Raw genomic sequence first — 19449 nt, 5'->3', positions numbered from 1 at the left:
TGCCATGAGTATAGCATTGAATGCTAATGAAAGACTGTGCTAACAACAACAGCAAAATCACTACACTCTGATAAAAATATGTGTCAGATAGATTATTATCTCAGTTTGATTTTAAAATTTTGTTGTGGAATTAGAAGAACATGTACAGATGAATCTGACCAAAAAAGACATATTGTTGTAATTCTAAATCACTTAATGCTGATCTATAATTCCCTGCCCACATTGATCTTTTGACAGGAATTTGTAGCAGGCATAGCAATCTATAGTTGGAGAGATGAGATATGAACACATGAAAGTAAACAACACATGGAAATACGCTTTCTTGAAACTCAGATAAAGGGATTCATGGCTTTGTAGCTCAAGATGTCCTGACTTAGACCCTCAAGCTGTCTAGGATTATGGCTCTGTTACTCCTTTAGCTCTTTAAAAACTCTGGTTTGATACTGAGATTAGGGTTCTAAGCTGTTTCAGAGATACAGTGTGTATGATGTGATTTTAGGATGTGGTTGTATAGGACTAATGTAGTCTGACTTAGCTTTGGACAAATATAGTATTTTTCTTTGGTATTTTTAGAATACTATTCGTTATTTATTTATGAAGTTCAGTCTCATATTTTTAAGTTTACTAATAAATATTCACAGTAATTAACACTTTTTTAGGAATTTTTTAAAGTAGGAATAGTTTTATTCTATGTTGAAACAATACAAGATATCAAAAATTTTTAAAACATTTGAAAATGATTGGCCGGGCATGGTAGCTCATGTTTGTAATCCTAGCACTCTGGGAAGCCGAGATGGGAGGATTGCTTGAGCTCAGGAGTTTGAGACCAGCCTGAGCAAGAGTGAAACCCCGTCTCTACCAAGAAGAAAAAGCAAAAAAAAAAAAAAAAGATTATTGAGTAATTTTCTAAAAAAGAAATAGCTTTATAGTTTTACATGATTATTAATATAATATCTACTCATTGTAAGATTTTCAGACATTGGTAGAATAGCACAAACCAAACCTGATGTGGTGGCCCATGCCTGTAATCCTAGCACTTTGGGAGGCCGAGGCATGAAGATCGCTTGAGGTCAGGAGTTCAAGACCAGTTTGAGCAACATAGTGAGACCCCTTTCTCTAAAAAAAAAAAAAATTAGCCCAGTATAGAGACAACAGTTCTGGCTTCTCGAAGGCTGAGGAGGGTATCGCTTGAGCCCAGGAATTTGAGGTTTCAGTAAGCTATGATTATGACAGTGCACTCTAGCCCAGGCAGCAGAGCGAGACACTGTCTCAGAAGAAAAGAAAAATATAAACCAGAGGCTAAAAATCCCCTGTAATCTAGGTACCCACTAGTAATCTTTCAATGGTTTCCTGCATATTCTTTCAAATATTTGAATAAAGAAATGGTATCGTACTCTATATGCTATTTTGTAACCTCTTTTCACGTAATGATATATTTGGGAATTTTTTTGTTAAAAAAATCTGTATATCTGCAGTGTGTTACAGTAGCAACTAGCTACATGTGGCTATTAACATTAAAATTAAAATTAATAAAAATTCAGTTGAAAATTAAAAACTCAAGTGCTCAGTAGACACTTGTGGCTAGTGGTTACTGTATTGGACAGCACCAATCCACATTACTATTGGTAATGGCTGCATGGTATTAATAAAAGTATTTCTCTCTATACCCAATCCCTGAGTTCTACCAAGTTTTATCCTAAAAAGTTAGACCAACTTAAATTCTTTCTGATAGTATGAGCGTATCTATTCCTCACTTAGTAGTATTCTTTTAAATCTTTAACATATGATTGGAAAATGGTATCTTGTTTTAATGTGTACATTTTTGACTGCTAGTGAGATTGAAGATCTTTTCAAATGCTTATTTGGACCTTTTGTGAATTGTTGACTGTGGAGTTTTAATTTGTACAGATAGTGAATCCTAGTGATATGTAACTAGGAGAGAAAGATTTTGATAAGCTTGATGACATTGTATACTAAAATAGTGAAATTTTAAACTGCTACTTTTTTTATACTTGCATTTTATGGTTAAGACAAAGGGTTAAGATTATGGCTTGACATTGATTCAATTGACTTATCACAGGTAATTCAACAGGCATTGCATCGGCCCCCCAGCTCAGCTGCTCAGTACCTTCAGCAAATGTATGCCGCTCAACAGCAGCACTTAATGTTGCATACTGCAGCTCTTCAGCAGCAGCATTTAAGCAGCTCCCAGCTTCAGAGCCTTGCTGCTGTGCAGGTGAGACTGAAATAAGTTAAGAATTTATGAGGCCAAAGTTTATATGATCTCAGATAATTACTGAAAATAAACACATTAGATATTTTTTCAGACTTCTCAGATGTCCTGTGATTATTTTTCCTGAAGGAAATATATTAATAGGCTGCCAAATAGAAGTTGAGGGAAAAGAAAGGGATATATTTTTTATGTTACTCTGTTGCTAGGTTTTGTCTCACTGCTTTTTATCCAACTTGGAGAAATACTATGCGACTGGCATGGTTTTAGGTATAAAATTCTAGGTACAACAGTGAATACTTAGGATTACATGAATTATATTTATATTTTAACCAAAAGTAAGGTTTTTTTAAAATTATGTAAGTAACTTATTAAAAAATCAAACAATATAAAATTGTTAAGAGATAAATAAAGTAGATACCATAAATAAAGTAAACACTTACTAGTGTTTCCCACTTTTCAGAGGTGGCCACTGTAACAGTTTAATATGTATCTCTCCAGAAATTTTCTATACAAAAATATGTATATCCATCTTTCTGAAATCCAATCATATTATTCCTACTGATACCAGGATGATTTTATGATTAAAGGCTTGTTTTAAAAAGGTTTTTTATTATTATTGTACTGTCTGTTTAAATAAAACTGTGAGATTTAATCTTAAATCTCACCAGAGGAGGATCTCAGCTACCTGAAGGTGAAAAAGGTTTATAAAGGTTTATTTCTATTATCAAAAGATTCCCAGCTGTTGCTGCTTCTTAATAGTGTAATTTTAAATAACATCGTGATTATGATGTGAGTTAGGAAACTGAAACCCACTGGCTCTTGATGTAGCTCTAGTTTCTTTTTCATAATTTTGGCATGGTGATTCCACTTCAAAGATGACAGAGACCTATAGAGTGAAACTGACAATAAGTGCAGCTAATGTAAGATTATCCTTTGGGTCCCCTGTTTTTACCATTCGCTTTTGCTTTTTCTTCTTCTTCCTCTTCCTCTTCCTCTCCTCCCCTCCCCTCCCCTTCTCTTCTCTCCCCTCCCCTCCTCTCCTCTCCTCTCCTCTTCCAGAGCTTTAAGCCATCTTGACCTTAGGAGAGTTGTTTCATACGTAGACCTTTTGATGTTTGTTGCTGTGGTTTTGTATTATCATGGTACTGGAAAGTTTTTAACTTTAGGTTTTTACCAACATATTACAAAGGTCTTATTGTTTTAGGCAAGTTTGTCGAGTGGAAGACCACCTACATCCCCCACAGGAAGTGTCACGCAGCAGTCAAGTATGTCCCAGACATCTGTAAGTGCCCTAAATTTTTTCCTGGTTTAAAAAAATTATTGTTTTCCAGAAGTAAGCTATTACTTTTTATGCAGCTGTTACTGTATATTTGTTGCATGCTACTTAAGTAATGAATGCCTAGAAATAGGAATGATGAAGTTCAAGAATTCAGAACTAATGTTAAACTTATAAAAATCTCAATCTTAAAAATCTTTTTGTATTATTTCTTATACATCCTTTCTAACTGATTATGTTCACATCTTATGTGATTCTAAATGATTTCAGTTTTCAGTGTGTTGAAATCCTGAAATATACAATGCAGGAGTATTGGCCATGCATTTACTGTGAAATACTGAAGTACGTCATGTCCTTGGTACACATTTAAGCATTCCTAGCTTTGTGCAATTCACGTTTTAGAAATTATACTTTTCAGCTTATCTGGATCAAATTTGCAAGTATCTATTCAAGATAGGATAATTTATTTTGAGAAAGGAGTAAAAGAAAGCTGTTTTGCTACCTTGCATATATATACTGGGAAATTGTACAAAGTTTCGTTGGTAAAAAATTTATAGGCATGGTAATATTTGTTTACCTTTTTATTTTTATATAATTTCAAATTACAAGAATAAAAAAAATCTGGTATACCTTCTACTCAGATTTACCAACTGTTAGCATTTTGCCCCATTGCTTTATCACTCATTCTTTCTCTCTTCATATATACTTTTTTTTTTTCTGAATCATTTGTGGTTGAAACATGCTCTTTTATTCTTAAGTACTTTGATGAATATTTCCTAATAACAAGGTTATTGTTTTAGGAGGCTACAGGAAAATTAGTAAATTTAGGAAATCTAACATTGATAAAGTATAGTTCATATTCAGATTTCATCATTTGTCCCAGGTTTCTCAACCTCATCACTATTGACATTATGGGCCAGATAATTCTTTGTGTAGGGGGGATATCATGTACATTACAGGATGTTTAGCAGCATCCCTAATGTCTACGTACTAGATAAAAGCAGGCTGTGGCCCTCCTCCTTCCCCCAGTGTTTCAAGCAAAAATGTCTCCTTGGGGGCAAAATTGCCCCTGGTTGAGAACTATTGAATTATTTAATAATGTAATGTCCTTTTTTCCTAATCCAGGTAATACTTTGATACTTTGTAAAATTGACTCCTATAGAATATAGTTTGTAGATTGTTAAGGAATTGAAGATGAACTTCTGTATTTCTTGAGCTAAGGGTATGGCCCTTGCTAAGTACATGCTGTGGTCAGCATATAGTTATTTTTTTTGGCTACTGGTATGTCATTTTTAATTTAAAAAATTCTTTTTTATCATGGGAGTATCCTGGAGTATGAACAAAATTAGTTTAAAAAATTACTTGTGACTTGTTGTTAGACTAAGAAAATGAAAGATTTAAGTCATGTAATCTAGCTCTAAGCATTGATACTGTAGTTATGGTTATTGATGTTAGATGTCTTTAGTTAATACAATGGTAGTAAGGAAAGAAGTGGTAAATATTTTGTGGGCTAGTCAGAGAAATTATAGACAAATTCTTTGTTCTGTGAAATATTGGAATAATGTTAGGGTATATATATAGATATAGATATGTTTTTTGAATTTTTTTCCTTCACATTATTAAAAGGTATTCTTTTAAACAGTTTTCTCTCATGATTTTATGTCTGCGACCGTCACAAAAGTTATTTTTTATGACATTGTTAATGCTACTTGTCTTGAACCAGATAGCATTGTATTATGAAGTATTCCAGAACCTTTGAATGGCTGGTGGGGAAAAGAATTAAGTAGAGGAAACAGATGCCTAGTAAAAAAAGGAATAATACATCACATTTGTTTTATTTACTCTGGGTGAGCTACTGCTCAAATGAGTTGACTAGCAGTACAAATTATTAATATAATGCCCAAGGTAGCTTAGTAAATTTAGGTCAATATCCAAAAGAGGGGCAGAGCATGTTAACAGAAATCTCTAGGTAGTGATAATAAAGAGGCATCAGGTGGTAGTCTAGTAGTTTGCACAGTTTTGGTTATTTTGAGGTAGGTTTCCAGATAACAGTGAAGCCATGTGGAAAGGTCCAGCCTTTAGGAGAACAAAGGGCTCCAAGATAGACTGTCAAGTAACCAGCCAAATAGTTTGGGGTTTAGAGTAGGAGTGGGATCCCAGTGGGGAAATGGAATATTATTTAAAAATTGAGTCAAAAGTTCAAATTATACAACCTGGGGAAACTGTGTACAGTTTGAGTATCCCTAATCCAAGAATCTGAAATCTGAAATGTTCCAAAATCTGAAATTTTTGAGTGCTGACATAGCATTCAAAGGTCCCAAGTGTTTCAGATGAGAGATGCTCCACCTGTATGTCATTTGGAGAGAAGACTATTGTTAATTGAATGTATAGGCAACTAGTGAGTGTCAGCATCCTCTTCTTTTCCCTAATTAGAACAGGATGACTAACTGTAAACTGTTATCAGTAGTGAGAGTGGTGATTTTATGATTGGCTCTAAAACTAATTGGTTCTAAGCCTTTAGGTTTGTGTCTTTGGTATTTCAACTAATGGGCTTAAGATTTCGTTAAATTTGATTTGCTGAAATGAAATTTAAACCAATTAAAAACTCTGTTGCTGTCAAAAAGCAACATAAGCAAAATTAAAAAAACAACAAAATGGGAGAAAATATATTTGCATCATTTATGTCAAATGGCTAATATTTCTAAAATACCAAAGATTCTTTTATAGTAAGGTAAACAATGAGAAATTACAAAAGACCTTAATTGGTAATTTTTAAAAGAAAGATTATTTTTGGCTTTTAGACACATGAAAGTATACTTACCATATTAATAAGAAAAAAATGTACGTAAAAATAACAATGATCTATCGAATTAGAAAACAAGGAAAAACATTTAGCAGTACTCATTGTTGGCAAGGATATGAAAAAGTAGGGAATTCCCACACTGTTAGTGGGAATGTAAATTGGTACAACTTTTCTGGAGGATTATTTGGCAATGTGTGTGACAGTTTAAAATGTGCATGCCATTTCACATAGCACTCTTAACTTTTAGTGGTATAAAAATGATGTAAGGGGAAGGGCAAAAACCTACTTAATGGGTACAGTCAACACTGTTTGGGTGATGGGCACACTTATATCTGTGACTTGGGCATTACAAAAGCGATCCATGTAACCAAAAACATTTGTACCCCCTTAATATTTTGAAATGAAAAAATAAAATAAAATCTTTCCAAGTGATTCTAAGATGCAGCCAAACCACAGACCTTCCAAGTGTAACCAGGTCCCATACCTGCTGACCTACATTGTCCAGTATGTTAGCCAATACCCACATGTGACTATTTAAATTTAAATGGATTAAAATGACATAAAATTTAAAATTCATTTCCTCAGTCACACTAACCACTTTTCAAGTGCCTAATAGACATGTGTGACTAGTGGCTATTGTGTTGGACAGCACAGATCTAGAACAATTCCATCCTTGCAGAAAGTTCTTTTGGAGAGTCTGCAAGACCAGAGCTGTCCAATGGAAATGTAATGCAAGTCAGACATATAATTAAAATTTCTCTAATAGCCACATTTAGTGAGTAAAAGGAAACAGGTGAAATTAATTTTTAATATATTTTATTTAATCTATATCCAAAGGGTATCATTTCAGCATGAAATCAATATGAAATAAATTAATGAGCTTTCTTACAAAAAAAGATGTGGATAATTATGCCCAAATGTATGGTTTATAATAATGAAAAATTATAACTAATATAAATGTCTATTAATCATGGATTAGTTAAATAAAGATAGTTAATTTATACAGTGGGATACTATAGTTACGAAAAATTCTGTGTGTATATCTACAGAGAGACTTGGGTTTTCATTATGTAGTAAGTGATAAAAGCAAGAATGCATAGTATAATCTCATTTAACTTATTTATTTTGGTTATTCAGTTTTTCAGTTCTAAAATTTCCATTTGGCTCTTTATGTCTTTTATTTCCTTGCTGAGACTAATTTTTCCTTTTGTTTCAGGTGTGCTCATAATTGCTTGTTTGAAGCATTTTTATGGTGGCTGCTTTAAGATTTTTGTCAGATTAATTCTAATATCTCTGTCATCTTGATGTTGGCACCTATTGTCTTTTTTGTTCTGTTTGAGGTTTTCCTGATTCTTGGTATGATGAGTGATTTTAGCTTGAAATCTGGACAATTTTAGTATTATATTATTTAAACCTTTTGTTTTGGCTGGGTTTCTGAATGGGAGGGGGTGCCATCTCCTTACTGCCATATGGGGGTACAAGTCCAGGTTCCCCACTTGTGGTGGGGAGTCTGGCCTTGGGGCCACATGTGGCTTCCAGATCCTTGAGTGGCCTTTTGACCGAATCCAAATTTTATAGAACAAATCCTTTTATTAAAAGGTTTGCAGTAAAGAGAGATGAAGCTTTTTTGCCTCCTTTGGTGCTTTGAAAAAGAACAAACTTGAAATCAGAAGGCTGTAGGTTACCGACCCCACACTAACCCATTGGAGGAACTGGGGTTGCTCGTTACAGTCTGATGGAGTGGAAATCTAGTTCTTTGTGTGTGTGAGTGGGGCCACAGTTTTTTCTATAGCGTTTGGCTGGAAAAGAGCAATTGTTGTCTAAAAGTTTTCTGTGTTGCTAGGCTGTCCCTTTCCTGGTCCTTTGGCTAAAAAGAACAGGCTTTTGTTGAGTTTTGTTTGTTTGTGCCTATGGCGTTTCTGAGTTGCTGACATTTTCAGTTCCAAGTGTGGCTTACAAGAGGTAAAAAAAAAAAAAAAAAAAAACCAAGGGACCCATCACCATGTTGTTTACTGGGTCCCAAGGTCTCTAGCCAGTCTGCTTTTCTTCACTATTTGGGTCATCTTATGTTTATTTTACATGTAACATCAGGGTTTTTAATTGTACTTAGCAGGAGGAATAAGGAAAAATGTGTCTATTCCATCTTTCTGAAAGAAGAATTCTTGTCATTTAACTTATTTTTAAAAAGTTCTATCTGTATATCTGTCTGATTATGCAGGCAGAAAAATCTGTAATGATACACAACTACAACAAACTGTCGTCAGTCAGTGGTTGTCTCTGAGGAAGGTTAAAGAGCTTTATTTTGTTAATTTTTATAGTCTAAATAAAAAATGAATTAACTCTTGTCTTAAACAATACAAATATATAGAGTAAAAGTGACTATCTTCCCTTCAACAGTTTTTTGTGTGAAGCTTTCCTATCTTATTACTATGCCGTTCTACATATAAATGTAAATAGGGCTATGCTTAAATTTGTTTTACTGTAAGTGAAGTGCTGTCATATTCTGTATATGCATGTGTGTGTGTGTGCATGTGTATGTGTGTGTGTATATATATATACACTTCTAAATATTTGGACATTTTCAGCTGGAAAGGATTATGTGGCTAGAAACTACAATAATAAATTTCTAAATGTATCAAGGGCTACTTGTATCTCATTTCCTTTGCTTGTTGCATTTTGGCCCTGGAACTACATTAATCCCAGATGTTTTGACTTTAATCCACTGTACTATTCTGTCAAAAAGGGAAAAAACTTGTTTTTGATAGCTTTCTAGCTATAGTGCTAGACAATGTGAGCTTTTGAAGGCCAGTTAGTTTTATGACTTTATTCATTCATACATTCACTCATTCAGTCATCAGATATTTATTGAGCATTTAATATATGCCAGATACCCTTCTAGGTGCTGGGGATACAGGGTAACAAACAAAAATCTCTGTCCACATGGAGCTAGAGATAGACGAACATTAAACAAGTTTATGATACATCAGATGGGGATAAGTGCTATAGAGAAAAATAAAGCAAGGAAGGGGAATGGGGTGGGTAATATACTGTTTCAATTAGGGTTGTCAGGGAAAGTCTTATTAATAAAGATGGCCTTTTTAAAGAGGGTAAGGGAGGCAGACATACAACAGAAAGGAGGGCAGTGTGGCTGGAGTGGAATGAGAGTGGGAGTGTGGTTTAGAGATGACGTCAGAGAGGTAATTGTAATCTTAATCATGAGGAGATAATAAGACCGTTGGTTTTTACTCAGGATGAGTTGAAAAGCTATCGGAGAGCTGTTCTGGTAGTGCAGTGAAATGATCTTGCACTGGTTTTAACTGAAACATTGAGAGTAGGTTGTAGGGTGCAAAGATAGAATCATAGAGTTAAGTGGTTCTTGTAATAAATGCAAGTGAGAAATATTGGCAATTTGGATCATGATGGTGATAGTAGAGGTGGGGAAAAGTGGTCAGCCAGATTTTGAATATTTTTTTCTTGAACATTTTATTACAGAAATTTGGATATGTTTTGAAAGTAGAACTGTAACAGGATGTATTGGTGCTATTTAATAAAAGATGCGAGGAATCCAGTATTTTGGCCCAAACATCTGGAAGAATGGAGTAGCCAGGGGAGGTATAGGAGAAGAAAATTAGGAGTTTGATTTTGGATATGTTAAGTTTGTGATATGTATTAGATACTCACCTGTAAGTATTGAATAGGCATTGGATATATGAGTTTGGAGTTTATGTAGGAGGTTTGGTGATTGATGATGTCTAATGCAACTCATTGAAAATTCAATTCAGAGGAATACCTGATGACTTCACCACATTTGTGGTGTATCACGAGAGAAGGTTTGGTAGCATAGAGGAGATGAGGGACCTGGGTTATAGTCTTAAATTCTGTGACTGACTGGTAGTGTGACTTAGGGCAAGTCTTTTAACCTCCCAGCATTCCAATTTTATGTAAAATTAAGTTGACTATTTAAATGAATGGTTTTCAGTTTTTTTTCATCCAAATATCTCTGGATCTGGATCAAGGAGAAGGTTTAATAAATGATGCTGTGAACTGAATTATATCCCCCCCAAATTCATATGTTGAAACCCTAACCCATGTGACTGTATTAGAGATAGGGCCTTTAAGGAGGTGATTAAATGAGGCTTTAAGAGTAGAGCCCTGATCAGATAGAACTGATGTCCTTATTAAAGAGGAAGAGACATGAACAATCTCTCCACCAGGTAAGGACACAGTGAAAGGTGCCGGTCTGCAAGTAAGGAAGAAAGCTCTCATCAGAAACTGAATCTCTGAGCACCTTGATTTTGGACTTCCCAGCCTCTAGAACTGTGAGAAATAAATTTGCCACCCAGTTTATGGAATTTTATTATGGCAGCCTAAGCAGACAAAGAACATCTGGGCTCTGGGCCTTACCTTAAATTTTTAGTCAGTCAGACCAGTTCTGTGATCTCTTTAAATCTTGAGTTCTGAATAAGATCATGTTTGAAGAAAGGGTTCTGTTGAAAAAAGTTTATGACTAGTGGTTTAGATGTTAATTTAAGATTTTGTCAAGGTTTCTTAAATAGATTATATATATAATAAAAATACATGTGCCTTTCACATGGTAGGTACATAATATTTGTTGAAAGATGAATTGGCAGGAGTTACAAGCACCAACTAGAATTTATAATTCATGATATTAATGTTAGTTCTTGATTACTGCAAGTGGATTATCTTTAATGCAGAGAATCATTTTGGAATATATTCTGATTGCCTGAAATTGGGTTGTGGAAGAGGGTCTAATCCTGATCTCAGTGATGAGATTCTTTGTTTGTCAGTTATGGGCAGTCTGCCAATAGCAGATGTATTTCCAACGTTGTGCTACTTGCCCTGGGGTACACAAGAGTTAAAGTCCCTTCACTAGGAGGCAGTGATATTCATTTGAAGAACTATGCCTAGACGTATCAGTTAGTAAATAATATAAGGGTATATAATCAAGTGATAAATACCACAGGAGTTAACAGAAGAGATCTTTGGGGATTGTATTTGAGGAAGGCTTCTTGTATGGGACTTAGGCTGAGCTTTAAAAAATAAGAGTTTGCAGAGAAGAGGTCTCATCATGGCTCATGATCCAGAAAGAGCAGAGGTTAGTTTCAGGGATTCATTACTATATGGGATTCTGTGTCAGTCTGTCATACTTCTGAGGATAATCTGTGCCAATATTTTTTTATTGAGTGCCTGCTTTGTGTCAGGCACAGTGTTAGGTGCCAAGGATTCAAAGTGAACAAAGGTTTGAGTATGAGTATACAGACAAGTAAAAAGTCAAAGGAAAGTATGATAAAAATTTTGTTTTGCTAGGGTATCTTCTCATAATTTTCTTCTAAAGGGTAAGTGGAAGATAAACCGAATCCTTATAGACCTGAAAATTTCTTTCCCATACCTTTTTAATAGTTTTTCATGAATTCTATACTGAAAATAATTTTTATAAGGCAATTTGAAAGCAAGGATCATTGTTTTCAAAATTTTAGTATTGCTGAAGAAAAGACTGGTATTAGTTTCATTATAATTATTCTGGGATAACTGCTAGGTTTTTTCTCTTGGGAATCTATTAGATTTGCCTATTCTCTTTAGTTTTCTTGGAGTTTAATGAGGATGTGTCTAGTTGTCATTGTGCAGGTCACTTGTTGGGCCCTCTAAGTGTGAAAACTAGGTGTTTAATGATCATGTATGTGAAACTAAAAAAATTTGCAAGAAATTAATTTCCTTCTATTTTCTCTGTTCTTTCTTTGTGGAGCTCCTTGGTTGAATGTTCTGTCTTTCTGGATGATCCTTTATTTCTTCTACCTTTTCACTCATCTTCTGTCTTTTTCTGTTGTGGGATAATTCCTTGACTTTTTCTTTTAACTCTTTCCTTGAACTTTTTTTTTCTTTTTTCCTAAGAGTCTTGCTTTGTAACCCAGGCTGGAATACAGTGGCCTGGTCATAGCTCACTGTAATCTCAAATTCCTGGGTTCAAACAGTCCTCCTCCCTCAGCATCCCGAGTCTCTGGGACTACAGGTGTGTGCCCCCATGCTTGGCTAGTTTTTAAATTTTTTGTAGAGACAGAGTGTCACTGTTGCCCAGGCTGGTTTCGAACTCCTGGCCTCAAGTGATCCTCCCTCCTCCCCAAAGTGTTGGAATTACAGGTGTGAGCCACCATACCAAGTTTTTCTCTGTTTCCTGAATAACTCATTTTCTAGGAACTGTCTTTGTCTTTTTCTTTCATGCTGCTGGATTTTCTCTTATAAGAAAAAACAGTTTTCTCTTAAAAAGTCCTTAGTTTTTTGCTTATAACTAAGAGTGAATGATTATGTAGATTAATCAAGGTGGGTTTCCTCCACTGCTGTGAACATAGATCTGTCCCCAGTAGATCTCTCCTTAATGGGAAGGCTGGTTGGAATTTCTGTGTTTGCATATGGGAATAGCAGTGATGGTGACTGCTTCTATATCTTTCCAGGATGTATCTTTGACACATTTAGAGTTGAAGGTATGCAGGTAGGGAGCTGGCCATGAGGCTGGGGAGTGGCAATTTCAGAATAAGGAGGGTTTTACTGTAAGGTATGAGTACCTACTCCAGAAGCCTTCCTTTTCCCTGGCAGTTCTTTGACTTACTTAGAGAAGAGTCTTTTCTTTTGAAAGGTCTAAATGCCCATTGCTTAGGTGGGAGAGGGTTAGCTTATGACTAGTGAGTCTGTTTTATGACTTGTGAGTCTCTTTTAGATAATCCTCCAATTTTCAGCCTCATTTCTAACCTCTGTCTCCCTTGCCTGTAAACTCTGGATTTGTATCCACTTTGGTCTTTTTCCTCATATAACTGTATTCTGTACTATAGCTTACTTCTCTTTGTTTCCTCCATCAGTATGATCCCATCTTCTTTGGATCTTATAGAAATGTGATAAAATAATCTTGTTGCAGATGGTGCCTTCCTCTCTCTTTCTTTTTCTTTATATACGTATTCTTTTTGGTGATGTTTCTTTTATCCTCCATTTTTTTGGGTGGGGGCTGCATTTAAACCCATAAAAAAATAGGCTAAGCAGCACCCTGTCATATATATACCCTTCATTTACCGATACCAATTGCTGTTTGCCATATTTGCTATCTCCCTATCTATATATACACTATTTTCTGACCATTTGAAAGTTGTAGACATCATGACAGTTTAGTCTTAAGTACTTTAGCCTAAGAAGGGAATTCTCCTACATAACTATACAGTACCATTATCAAACCTAAGAAATTTAACATTGACCCAATAATATTATCTAGTATATGGTCCATATTCAAATTCTTTTAGTAGTCCTCCAGATACTTTTTATAGTCTTTTCTCCTCATCCAGGATTTAAAGGATTATATACTGCATTTGGATGTTCAGTCTTTTTTCCTGTAAATATAAAAAAACCTCCCTGACTTTGTTTTTTCTTTTATGACACTTGAAGAGCTCAGGTTACTTGTCTGATGGAGTGTCCCGCAGTCTAGATTTGTCTGTTTCCTCAATCCTTTTTTGTTATTAACTGCTATTAACTGCTGTTATTAACTGCTTAGTGGATTTTAGTAGGAGGGAGACGCAATCTGCACTCAGATCATTATCTTCTACACTTATTGGTTATAATGTGATTTTTAATGGTCATGTGATGTTCTACCATTTTTTTAACTACTTGTCTCTTGCTGGTGGTTTTAATTTTTTTCTTCTATTATAAGTAAACCTGCGTTGAATATTTCATTATATATATTTGCATATATTTCTAGTTATTTTCTCTTAAAAAATTTCTTAAGAGTAGTCTTATTGGGTCAATAAGATATTTATTTATTTTATTTTATGTATTTAGAGATAGGGTCTTGCTCTGTCACCCAGCTCATTGCAACCTCAAACTCCTGAGTTCAAGTGATCCTCCTGTCTCAGCCTCCTGAGTAGTTGGGACTAGAGGTACATGCCACCATGCCTGGCTAATTTGTTTAGTTTTTGTAGCTGGGGTCTTGCTGTTGCTTAGACTGGTCTTGAACTCCTGGCCTCAAGCGATCTCGTCTTGACCTCCCAAAGTCTCAGCCTCCCAAAGTGCTAGGATCACAGGTGTGAGCCACTGCACCTGGCCGATCTTGTTTTTAAATCAAGAACCTTAAAACTGGTCAGTTTTCTCTAAATATGTCTAAATTAGATCAACCATGTATCAAATGAATTCATTATAAATTTATCTGAGAGAAAATTGTTCTCTTATGACCAGTGATTCTCAGTGTTCTATTGCTAATGTCCTCATCCTCTGTTATCCTTTTTAGGAGGTATTTTTTAAGTTTTAAAACTCATTGTTTTCAAGGATTCTTAAAAATGTAATTTCAAGTCGACTGTAGAAGCTTTTACAAAACTTACTACTCTAAAATAAAACTGTAGCCTGAATATTTATATAGTTTATGAGCAGCTTTATTGCATTCTTGTAAAATATTCCAGTGGTACAGAAAAAGTAAAAAAGTCTTAAGTCCCTTTCAGCCTCCTTTCCCTTTCAGTCCCTCTGTCTCCTCAGTTTGTTGTATATTCATCCAGATCTCATACTATGTGTTATGGATATGTATGTCATGGAGAAGTATGTGTATATATGTGTTTAGCACTTTTTTTTACACATTATAAACACAGTTATTCTGCATTTTGTTTTTTTCCCTTAACAGAGTGTCTTGAGAGCTTTCTGTGTTTGCAGATAGAGAGCAGTCTCACTTAAGCTGCTGTGTAATGTTGCACAGTGTGGATGCACTTTATTTTGTATAACCATCCCTGTTGCTGGACATTTAAAATTATTTCCAATGTTTTAATTGTTTGAACATTGCAACTTTTCTTTCTAGGGTGTCAAAATCTGAAAACACTGAGAGAGGGTGAGGTTGCTATTTTTTGTTTTTACCAGCTTATATTGCAGAAAGTAGAAGTAATGTGTTTGTATAATAAAAAGGATAGTCATTTTGCTTGATTTCTTTATTAAAAATGTACAGTCTTTTAAAAAAATTTTCATGCATAGGGTATTACTTAAATTTCTATATAGCATTTTTTACTTAGAGATATTTGAATTACTCACATAGAAGTTCCCACTGAATAATGAAGCAATACAATTTATAAACTGCCTTAAAGCAATAAACGAAAATCAGTACACTAAAGTAAACATTTAATAAAAGGAAAATAGCATTTTCTCTCTGATTCTAACATCAATACCTACATAGAAAAGATAAAAACTTCAAAAAAGAAAATATAAATTATCCCAAATTTCACTCCTAGTAGGCATTATACGCCTTTAACATTTTGGTGATTATTCTTATAGGTAGTGGTGAGTGTGTGTGTTTTTATATTGAATCTAGTCATGTACAGTTTTATGAGTATGCATTATCATGTGTACATACAATGCAGTCATCTTTCTCAACATGTTTTTCACATGTGATATATATACACACAGACATTTATGTATGTAACTGTATAAGTTGAATTATGCTTATTATTTTGCAGTTTTTTTCAACATTGAACATAAAAATCTTTTAATGCCATTGAATACAGATATATATCATCCTTTTAATATCTGTGAAATATTTCTCTTTGTATGATATACTTGATTGATTCTGATTAGTCAAATGGTAGAGGTAGCTTGCAAGTGGACTTTGGCTATGGGGAGTACTCTGGCCAGAGACCCTCTGGAACCTCCTTTTAGGGGCACTAAGAGGTGGTTGGGAGTTAAGTGGCTTTTCCTGGCAGACTTGGTTTTCTCTGGTGACTCCTAGAATTAGTGCCGGTGGAGAGAGAGCTTGCAGTAATAGGGTTCAGTGAGTGAGTTCATTTGTGCAGTGTGGTTTGAGGTATGAGGTGACAGGATTGGCCAAGGCTTTCAGTGAAAGGGAATTAGGAGTGTTGGGATGGAATTGACAGAGAAAATAATGGAAACCAGTATAATAATATTCTTCTTGTTTAGGTCAGCAGAGCAAAGCAGAAAATAGAGGAGAGCGTTATCAGTTGTGGAAAGGAAGGGCAGCTGTTTTTTAGTCAGGCCAGCTGGAGAAAGGCATTTCTTGCAGAGATGGCTACTGATCTGTTGGCCCTCATGGGTTGAGTGTTTATTAGAAGACAGATGCCTGAAATACTACTTGTTATATGGAACTTAAAAGTAGACATGATGCTTGGTCTTTGATCTTACAACTTAGATGAAGAATACAGGTGGTCAGGAAGTTGCTGTTTTCTTATTTCCTCTTTTCTTTTTTAAGAAAAAGAAAAACATTCTGTTTGTACTTGGTGTTCTACTTCCTTAAAAAGCACTCTAAGGCATTTTCGCTATCAGCTTATTATATTTTTTAAATTGTAGATTTTTTGGCTTTATTGACATATAATTGGCTAATAAAAATTCCATATATTAAAGGGGTACAATGTGATTTTTTTTTTTATTTCAGAATATTACAGGGGTACAAATGATTTGGTTACATAAATTGCCTTTGCACCACCTGAGTCAGAGCTATAAGCGTGCCCATCCCTGGGACAGTACGCACTGCACCCATTAAGTGTGAATTTACCCATCCCCTCCTCTCTCCCCACCTGCTCAACACCCGATGAATGTCACTTCCCATATATGCACATAAGTGTTGATCGATTATTACCAATTTAATGGTGAGTACATGTGGTGTTTGTTTTTCCATTCTTGTGATACTTCTCTTAGAAGAATGGGCTCCAGCTCCATCCAAGATAAATGGTGCTGGGAAAATTGGATAGCCACATGTAGAAGATTGAAACAGGATCCGCACCTTGTACTTCTCACAAAAATCAACTCACGATGGATAACAAACTTAAATCTAAGGCATGAAGCCATAAGAATTCTAGAAGAAAAGGAAAAACTCTTATAAACATTGGCCTAGGCTAAGAATTTATGAAGACCCCCAAAGCAGTCACAGCAACAACAAAAATAAATGAATGGGACCTGATCAAATTAAAAAGCTTCTGCACAGCCAAGGAAACTATCATTAGAGCAAGCAGACAACCTACAGAATGGGAGAAAATATTTGCATACTATACATCCATAAAAGGCTAATAACTACAATCTATATAGAACTCAGGAAAACCAGCAAGAAAAAAATCAAACGACCCTATTAAAAAAGTAGGCAAAGGACATGAACAGAAATTTTTCAAAAGAAGATAGACTAATGGCCAAGAAACATATGAAAAAATGCTTATCATCTCTAATCATCAGGGAAATGCAAATCAAAATCACGATCAGGTACTACTTAACTCTAGCAAGAATGGCTTTTATCACAAATGTTGTCTTGGATGTGGAGAGATAGGAGCAGTCATACACTCCTGGTGGGACTGCAAACTAGTATAACCTCTATGAAAACTAGTATGGAGATACCTCAGAGAGCTACAGGTAGAACTACCATTTGATCCAGCAATCCCGTTACTGGGCATCTACCCAAAGGGAAAAAGACGTTCTATAAAAGAGATATCTACACTTGAATGTTTATAGCAGCACAATTCACAATCACAAAGATGTGGAAACAACCCAAGTACCCATCGATACATGAGTGGATAAATAAAATGTGGTATATGTATACCATGGAGTACTACTCAGCCATAAAAAATGGTGAACTACCTCTTATACTATCCTGAATGGAGCCAGTCATTTTTTAAGAAGACTTTTATTGTATTTCTTTAAAGAATGTATAGATAGCCTTACTAAGCGTGTCTTTCTTTCTTACTGTTTTTCAAAAGAATTGCCAGCTGAGAAAAAGTGCCAAGGCATTATTACGGCACAATGACCAGAATTAGGGAGAAAGCAGCGTATTGAAAAAAAAAAAGTATTCTGAATGCTAAAATACATGAGTCAGAGAACCCGGGTCTAGTTTTACTCTGCTCTATCGTTTAATCTTTGGAGCAAGGCTTTATCCAAAATGTCCATACATAGATGGTACAGAAAACAAATAAGATTTTTGAGGGGCTTATTAATAATCGATTATATAGCACATCAAAAATAGAATTGAACTAATACCACCACACACTATCTCTGCGTTTTTACTCTGCTTTGTTAGGTACTATACCAAAATTGTTTTTTTCCCCCTGTCTTTCATATTCTTTCTCTCTCTCTCTGTGTGATGAGCGTAAATATCATGTGAAAACTATGAATTATGTCTTGACCTTCATTAACTTAATAAATTTTTATTAAATGAGGCAATTTCATAGATACTGGATATATAAAGATGAATAACACATGGTCCCCACCCTTAAAGAAATTACTATTTAGAAGGATGAGATAGAGATGCATGCTAAAAGTATTATATATGGACAATAACAATTAGGCAAAAAGGAGGGGGAATAGTCAGTTCTACTTTGGATTGTAGGAATGCCTGAAAAAGTTTATTAGAACAGGTGATTTTTGAGAAGGAATTTAGGTGGGGATAGACTGGGGTATGGTGGGTGGGGAGGATGCTCAGTCTGGTCAGGAGCATCATTGCTTAGTGCCATGGATGACCGAGACATCATGGCACTGTAAATAGCTTGGTATAGATTATCTGAAGGATGTGTATGGAGAAGTGGGAGGAGGTGGTGCTAAAGAGGTAGTCATGGGAGGTTTAACTTTATCCAGAAGATTCTTAAATGAGCAATTAATATTAATAAAATATGGGAAAGATTATCTGGCAAGTAGGAGGAGGCAAGATTCCAGGAAGAGTGATCAATTTGCAGCTGTTAAAGTAATCTAGCTGAAAATGACATGGGTGCAGAATGATTAAAAATCAAAATGGAAATTAGGAGACTGAAAGATGTAGAAACAGTAAGATATGGGACTGATTTTTTGTGTATAGTAAAAGAGGGAAGAATCAAGATGATTCCCAGATAATTTGTGTTGGGGGCATTTCAGAAAATGCCAGTGCCATTTGAGGGGAAGCTGGTTTAGAAGGAATAATAGTTTGGTGTTTAAATATGTTGCATTTGAGCTGGTGAGAGACATCTAGAAGTGTTTTGTATCTATCTGGATCTGGAGGTCCAAAAAAGGGTTTATAGTCAAGAATTGAAAGCCATGGGGATTGAATTGTTTGAAACGGTGGAAGCAGATATGATAATTTAGGAATTCAAGAAGAAAAGTGTCATGGACAAGGCATAAACATTTTGGACATGGGTCAGAAAGAAGACC

At 35.1% G+C, this 19449-nt stretch overlaps 1 protein-coding gene across 2 annotated transcripts in view; it reads left to right on the top strand.

The window, feature by feature from the left end:
• The window catches only part of PHC3 (polyhomeotic homolog 3 (Drosophila)), a 73159-nt gene that overhangs the window by 4749 nt on the left and 48961 nt on the right, over positions 1 to 19449 (top strand). For both annotated transcript variants that reach the window (XM_012640179.1, XM_012640180.1), the window contains exons 3-4: positions 2081 to 2236; positions 3438 to 3515. In XM_012640179.1, the coding sequence (XP_012495633.1) occupies positions 2081 to 2236; positions 3438 to 3515 (234 nt within the window). The remainder of the gene's footprint in view (positions 1 to 2080; positions 2237 to 3437; positions 3516 to 19449) is intronic.

This window comes from Propithecus coquereli, unplaced genomic scaffold (assembly GCF_000956105.1).
Source record: "Propithecus coquereli isolate 6110/MARCELLA unplaced genomic scaffold, Pcoq_1.0 Scaffold15, whole genome shotgun sequence".
Lineage (NCBI taxonomy): Eukaryota > Metazoa > Chordata > Mammalia > Primates > Indriidae > Propithecus > Propithecus coquereli.
This window is presented reverse-complemented; position numbering and strand designations above follow the sequence as displayed.